This window comes from Notolabrus celidotus, chromosome 17 (assembly GCF_009762535.1).
Source record: "Notolabrus celidotus isolate fNotCel1 chromosome 17, fNotCel1.pri, whole genome shotgun sequence".
In the NCBI taxonomy this organism is placed as follows: Eukaryota; Metazoa; Chordata; class Actinopteri; order Labriformes; family Labridae; genus Notolabrus; species Notolabrus celidotus.
In genome coordinates, this window is record NC_048288.1 from 6799058 (window position 1) to 6807011 (window position 7954).

General features: G+C 39.1%; 1 protein-coding gene across 1 annotated transcript in view; it reads right to left on the reverse strand.

Moving 5' to 3' along the window:
* The window catches only part of pola1 (polymerase (DNA directed), alpha 1), an 83892-nt gene that overhangs the window by 22712 nt on the left and 53226 nt on the right, over positions 1 to 7954 (reverse strand). Inside the window, exon 35 of the mRNA XM_034706342.1 lies at positions 1272 to 1388. Coding sequence (XP_034562233.1) covers positions 1272 to 1388 — 117 coding nt within the window. The remainder of the gene's footprint in view (positions 1 to 1271; positions 1389 to 7954) is intronic.

The following is a 7954-nucleotide window of genomic DNA, read 5'->3' on the forward strand; positions in this document are numbered from 1 at the left end:
TAACTGATGTTTTACTGATTGCTGCAGCCTTGTGTTTTCTCCTTCTGTGAAGGTTTCTGTGCTGCAGTCTTGGTCAGCACTTCTTGTAAAAGAGATTCAGTCTCTCAGTGGAATATTTCTGGTAAAATCAGGATCAAACATGAAGCTACGTTCAAATTACGACACGAGAAGATTCTAATGTCTTCACTTAGAGTCGAAACACAAAGCAGAAGGGTCACGGTTTTCAGTTGTTGAGTCATGTTCCTAAAACAGATGGATCAGAGGTGAAGTCAGACTTTCACATCCTGGTGCAGCAATGGAGAGAGGAGCAGGTAAACACCAGATTAAGAGACTCCTCAGATTTTTTCCTTCTGGAGCTTACAGGTTTATTTCAAAGCTCTTTAACGTCCTTTAAAGTGCCATGAGCTGAATTTATGACACATTAAGTGGATAAATGTTAAATCTAAAGCACATTAAACTCCTCTGGTGTAGTTAGTGGTCAGTCTTCATTAAAGGAACATAGGCGGATCAGACATATATAGGTTGACGAGCGGGTGAAGTGAAGACACACTGCAGGTTTTAGGATCGAGAGAGGGAGCACGAGTGAGCGCCCCGAGTTCAATGTTTTATTCAGGCCGCAGTTTAAAGTGCGGCGGCCCTCAGGCACAGCAACGGCCGCCCTAAGTGGCTACAGTGACAGCAGAAATTGGCCTTCTGGTTTACAACCTGTCGCCACAGAGTCAGACAGAGCAAAGCAGCCGCAGAGAGGGGGACAGATAGGAGCAGATAAAAAAATTGACAAGAGAGTTAGGGGTTGAGACAGGAACGGTTAGAAAAGGGACAGAGAAAGAGAGGACAGAGAGAAATAGATTGAACCGTCACGCTCAAATTGAAAGGGAGAGTGTTTCTTTTAAATCCAGTGGTCAGGCTAACAAAGCGTTCAGCAGAGCTGGACAGACTGATGCTTCTAATGGTTTAACTAGCGGCCGGCTCTTTGTGGCGTCCAAACATACAGCTGGCATGTGTGTGCAGGGACACACTGTCACACCAACACACACACAGAGGACAGGGATGACGTTACTTTGTTTAGTTTGAGTGTATACAGATGTTGAAATGTGATACTAATGAGTGAGATGTACATTTATACGTGAGGAAAGAATTTAGCTCTATAGCACCATCAGCTGGACAAAACCTACAGAATGCATGAAAGAGCATCCATCACAGCCTCAGTGTGACTGTGTGTTTAATACTTCAACTCTCTGTTTGAAAGATGGTGTGTGTGTGTGTGTTACCTCAGGTCTGAGGGTCGCCCTGGTGCAGGCAGGGCAGATGGGTCCATGGCGGGAGAAGGCGATGGGCAGACGTCTGATCCTGTTCTGACAGGCCTGGTCCTCACACACCAACCAGCCCTGCAAGAGACGCAGCAAGATGTTATACACACAAGACCTGTGAAGCTTTAGAAACTCTGGTAGATTGAGTTACGTGATTAATCGTTGTGACCTGTCCTGCTTTGAAAGTTCAGAAAGTTACATTTCAGTAAATACTGCAAGCAAACTTCACTTTAGACTCTGAAAGATGAGGATCTGCAGAATTTTTTTTCTGGATCAGATTTTCCAGCAAAGCAAAGACACTGTAAAAATGAAAACTTAAAATTGTTGGCCTGAAAATGATCTTTTGGTTAAGCTCAGCTACCTGTATTCAGTTTGTTGTGTAGAGTTGGTCTCTTTCATAAGTTAGGTTGGCAAAACTTGAAATTATGGGTTTGAGGCTTGGCTAAATTATTTGAGTATGCTTCAGGCAAAGAATGGGGTCTACAACTCAAATCTACAGGGGTCTTCCATTCTTTCAATTCCCCACATGTGGCTCCATCTCCCCTGTCCTGTGTGGATTTGATTGCCCTAATGGTGAGTATTTTGTTTGAGTATTGTATTGAAACTCTAGCTTTACAGTTGGTCAGTTGATGGTGAGTTGATTACCGGTTAATGTAACTTTAATTTGTTTAGTTACTTAGTTTAATAAGTCATGGTCAGTACCATTATTAGCTGCCTTGAACATTAGCTAGCTACCTTGCAAGTGTGAAAACTGTGCAGTAACAAGGGTACATATTCTGAACATAAAATAACAAGTTGGCACAACTTTCACTTCTTAGTATGTAGAACTCAAAACTTTAAGTTACACTACATATGAATGATAAGTTATCTCAACAAAAACTCATCAGTTGGCTCAAATGTAAGATTTCCTGTTAGCCTCAAAACTCAAAAATCTAGTGCAGACAGTTGCCTTGAAATTTTGAGTTTTCACAGCTTTTTCGTTTTAACAGTGCACACAACAATATTAATCTGAGACAGACTCATTAGAGTTAAAGTGGCTTCTTTAAAAACATATCTGAATTTTCTGTGTTGGATTCATCCTTACCTGCCCCATCAAATCAGGGAATTAAAGACCTGTGTATTCATGTAACCTCAAACCTCTCAGAACTTCTTGATAACATATAGATGATCTTCAATCCATCACATTAAAGCTCCTGTGAGGAGTTTTTAACACTTTATCAAACAGACTGAAATGAACATGTTTGAATCTTTATGACCTTCAGAAGCAATCCCAACCATAAGGATGACGATCAGAATTTCCTGTAGAGTTATTTTTGATGCTTGAAGCTGCTGCTGAAGGGTAGTTGTCAGAGTGATCAACACACTGCTGAAACTGGCATGCTAACTTTAAAAATGACTCTTCAAAGATTTACAGTGAGACACTCTTAAGTAGTCATAAAAATGGCAAATGGACTTGTACTTTTATAGCGCTTTTCTAGTCTGTCTGACTACTCAAAGCGCTTTTACACACTACTCGTGGCATTCACCCATTCATATCCATTCACTCACTGATGGTAGAAGCTGCTACAGTAAGGGACCATCATTATTGGCTTATCTAATTCATACATATTCACACACCGCTGAACAACAGCGGGAGCAATTTGGGGTTCAGTGTCTTGCTCATGGACACTTCAGCATGTGACTGCCGGAGCTGGGATCGAACCGCCAACCTTCCGATTGATAGACGAACGACTCTACCCACTGAGCCACAGCTGCCTCAAGAAGGATCATTTTTATTTTGTATTATCTTTTATTTATTAATGTATTTATTTTTACTTTCAGTCTATGAACTAAGTGTTTTCAAAAGTATTTTCTTGCATGGCCTCTGAGTCTAATGGCTGCATTATTGTTTTGTGACATGTTGGCTGAGTCTAATAAAAACATTCAAAAATAATAATACAAATATGTCATGGTCTGACCTCATGTGTCGAGGTATAGATTTAAAACTTAGTCATCTTTTAGTGCGTCCCAAAAAAATTTGAATATCAAGAAAAAGTTGAAATTGTTTCATCCGTTTTTTGAGAAAGTGGAAATTCAATCTACCCTTGAATCGTTACAAGCTCACTGAAATGTTGCATGTTTGATATTTGTGGCCCACAGCTCAAAAATGTATAAAACACACCTTGAAATACTAAAATATTAAATCTCCTGTTACTTTACTCATTTTGAGTTGTTAGAGAAAAGTGTCTCTATCACAATTTTATCATTTTTGACACGCATTAGACTGAGACAAACTCAGACCGAGTCTTTAACTTTTTTTAAAGCTCCTGTTTTGAACCTACTGTGTTTGGATTTTGGCGCCCCCTGTAGACAAAGAGGCGCACTTCAACTCTGTAGTGATCTATGCTTGGGTAAAAACATCTTTCTTCTGTCTCAGTCAGACGTCACTCACTGTAATCTCTGCTGTGGTAAACATAAACAAAGGCTGTTTCAGCAGCAGGCTGTGACTCAACTCCTTCTACACCTGCCCACTTACAGTGTCAACAAGTATTAAAAATTACAATGTAGAAGGCATCAAAGTTTTACCTCTTGGTCTGTTTGCTTTTGTAGGTCACAGAGCAAAGCAAACTCCAGAGCGACCTTTATAGTCTTGCTTTTAACTGAGTTTTATTATTATCACAGTTTTATTTCACCTTACTTTAATTATTATATTGTTCAAATTTTAGTCACTTTTTATTTATTTATTTATTTAGGTATAGCAGATTAGTTTCTTTAAATGATTTAATATTTTTGGGAATTTTATTCACTTAGAAATGTATTTATTTTGGTTAGTTTAATTTCCTGTGTTGAGTTTTAACATCTTATGTTTCCTCTAGTGTTTCCTTATTAAGATATCACGAGAGCATTTCCTCAGTTCGTTCAGCAACTTTTTTTGTTCTTCATTTATTTATTTATCTAATTTTTATTGTTATTATTATTATTGTTGCATATATTGTGTATTGTGTGTATTGTGGGGTGGGGTCGGGGTTGGTATCAGGATAGGGGTAGATATATAATATATATATATATATATATATATATATATATATATATATATATATATATATATATATATATATATATATATATATATATATATATATATATATATGTTTTTGTTAATTTATTCATTTTTAAGTTGTTTTTATGTTCAGCACTTTGTGTAACAATGTCATTGTATGAAGCACCTTATAAATAAAGTCTGATTGACTGATTGATTCATAGAGAGGCATCAGTATTCATTTCAGTCTGTTTCATCACCAGCTACAAACTCCTCACAGGAGTTTTAGAGAATTAGTTCTTTAATTATCATGTTGTCTCTCAGTTCATCCATTACTGGAAAACTTCTTCAGTCTCGAGCCCAAATATCAAAACAAGTGAGGAGTGTTTCCTTTAAAAGAATGAACAAAGAGCTGAGATCTCAAAGGAAACCCAGCCTCGACTCTCCAGCGTGTAACTTGTTAAAGTGTGTTTGTGTCTTGTTTTGTTGATAAAGGTGTTCTTGGAAATTGACGGAAAAACTTGTGGTTGCCTCGAGGCGTCTTAAAAAACACCTCTCGTAATGAGGAAATTTTGCAGAAAATTGTTGCTCCCATTAAGGTGCTCTAATTCTGCACAGCAGAGGTGACAAGAAAAATAGTCAGAGGAGGAAAATAGAGAGGTGGTTAAAAATTGCAAGCAGAGACAGGTGAAGAAAGAGGGGAGAAGAACAGAGGTTTACATCTGACTTGATTCCCGCCCTGCTGTCTCTCTTTCTCTGTACATCAGAGTGTATCTTCAGCTGCTGTGTGTCGGGGGTCCTGCTCTGGGAGTACTTGTCAGACAGGCAGAGCAGTGGACAGCCAAAACGGCAGTAGTTAGGACCCCCTGTGGTGAGGTAGTGACCCTGGGCAGGTGCGGTGGTCTAACCCTCTCAATCTCCTCGGTATTCTTCCAGACCCCTCCACCCCCTCTGCTTCTTATGCCCTGTCATTACTAAGGGAGGCTTAAAGGGGAGGGGGTTAATGCCCAGCTAATGACAGAGCATCAGACCCACCACCATCAACGCCTTTTGCTGCTTTCCTCCATCTTTCTATCTAACTATCCCTCCTTTCATTCACTCTAAATAAACCCCTCAAAACTGCTGCACCTGTCTCTCCCTGTCCCCCTCACACAGGCGGAGTTTCTCTCATTGATTTTCATCTTCAGCTTTGTCTCGTCTCCTGATCAGTTTTACAGCAGCCACAAAATAAACAGTAGATTGTATTTCTCTTTACAGCTCCGTCTACAGTATATAGAAGCTTTTCCCCGATGTTCTGCAACGTTCAATAACCTTTCAAAGTAAGAAGCAACGAGTACAAAGTGAGGCTGGTTAGCTGCTTCTGTTTCTGCTCAACTTCAATCTTTAAAATGTTCTTAAGAGACGACCACACAAACAAACTGGATCTGCTAAAACCTTCTTCAACAAAGTACAAATACCAGGATGGAAATTAAACAGTAAACTGAAGGTTTTAAAAGTGCACATTTGTTTTTCTTTCTCAGTGTCTGCTCCGCTCTTGGAGTCATTATAAGATAAAAGAGTATCCTATCTTATCTTATTAAAATCAGAGTATGTTGAAAATAATGAACTCTTTTAAGAACGAGTTTTGCAAAGTTTGCCTTTAGCAGCATTTAAGATGGGTTTGATCACCTCATCACACTAGTGCTGCAGCTTCTTCAGAAGTGGACTGAGGCCTGGACTCTCTTAACTTCACTAAATTTGGAGATATCTAGAGGTCAGGTGTTGGATTGAATGCTTCATTTCTTCAGCCCTCCTGTCTCTGAAGCGATGGAGGCCTTTGAGGACAAAAAGCTCCTGGGATACATGAAAAGCCTGATCCTGTATTTGTTGTTACCTTCAAAAAGCCAAACGTCCTTCCAAATGTACTTCAGAATATTATATTCTTCTCCTGCTAAATGTCACTAAAAACTGCAGACTGTGCCTTAACTTTAGGGTCGTTTCCTTGTTTATGAACACGTTTTTGGGGTTTTTTAGAATAAAACTGTTTTCCTTTAGGATCTGTTCTCATCTTGTTTTATGTAATGTCTGAAAATGAACTTTTCCTTCCCACCAATTCTAAAATTGAACATGCTGAATAGTTTAATCCCAGATCAAGAGTGTGTTGAATATAGTGTTTGATGTTTTCAATGTTGCATCAAATGTTTGTCTCTTTGTATCTCGTCCTTCAGTTTTATTATATAAATGGAGCTTCTGTGGTGCAGATCACATTTCAGACTTTTCTAACAACAGATATATTCAAATATGTCGGACATTTTACAGGAACATAATGACCGCGTTTCAAATATGGATGCTCCGAAGTCACTAAAACAGACATATAAAGTCCCACTAACTGACTAGTTTAAAGGTCATTCTAGATCTAGCAGAAATTATTTTACTGAACACAGTATCTCAGAGTCTGAGCATAAAAGATGTCAATTTGGTTGGCCAAGTGTGGCTAAGGTTAGCAGAGCTAGCACACGCAGGCTTCAGTCCTCCTTGCAGGTTAACATTCACATGCCTGTGCTGGTAACTTATTATTCCAGTTTAACCAGACGCAGCGCCTACAGACAACTTCAGGATCAAAATACTGCCAAACCACGCTCCACCAAGAGATGTCACCTGTGCTTGTTTACATCTGAGTAGTAAAGCATTATGGCAGTAGCCTTTAACCAGAGCTGCAGCCGCAGCTAGTGGTGGGTAGCTGCACGACAGTTTAGACACATTTGACTGACATTTTTAAGGCCTACACCAACCAATGATTATCATACAGACTAGTAAGAGTGTCCACGTTTGATTGTTTTGTCAACTAAACAAACACACCCCTCATTTTAAACTTCTACAGTCCAGTGTATTTGATCTTTGACCTTATGTCAAACTTTAATTTCAGGCAGCCTTATTCAGCCAAAGTGCTCTGTGACTATGTGAAGCAGAGATTATTTTAATCCAACACTTCTATGTGCTGATCAGAGCAAAAACAACATCACTACAACCACTGGATTTAGACGTTTTGACAAGCAATTAATCTGCACATTGTTCAAATCATTATGATAACGCTTCCTGAAATCTGTTAACACACAACAAGATATCATGTCCAATAATACAAAGAGGCTTTTTATACAGCAGGTTTAAGTGTCACAGACACAACTTAACAACAAACACACAATACACACACAAGTGACACACATCTTTTTGTTCTGGAATAAACAGATAATGAGAAGTACTACAATCAGGTACACACACACAAACACACACACATGAACACAACCAATCTCCTCTGAATTAAAACCAAACACACCTTTGCACATCACGTCCCAAATCAATTAGAATGTCCCAGAGTTCGCAGCTTTTGCCACAAACCTCAGCTCCAGGACTAATTACTCAAACACCTTACACAAAGAGTGAAGCATCATGGGAAATCAGACTGCTCTGACGTCTCTGATAGAGATAAACACTTTGTTGGTTGATAAAAATAAACTGAGATTAAGTACAGATAGATCATAAGAGGGCTGAAAACAATGAGAACAGGAAGAAGGATGAAGGAGAGAAAAAATGTAATTGAGGCAGCTCACCAGAGCAAGGGAGAGGAGAGGAGAGGAGAGGAGGGGGG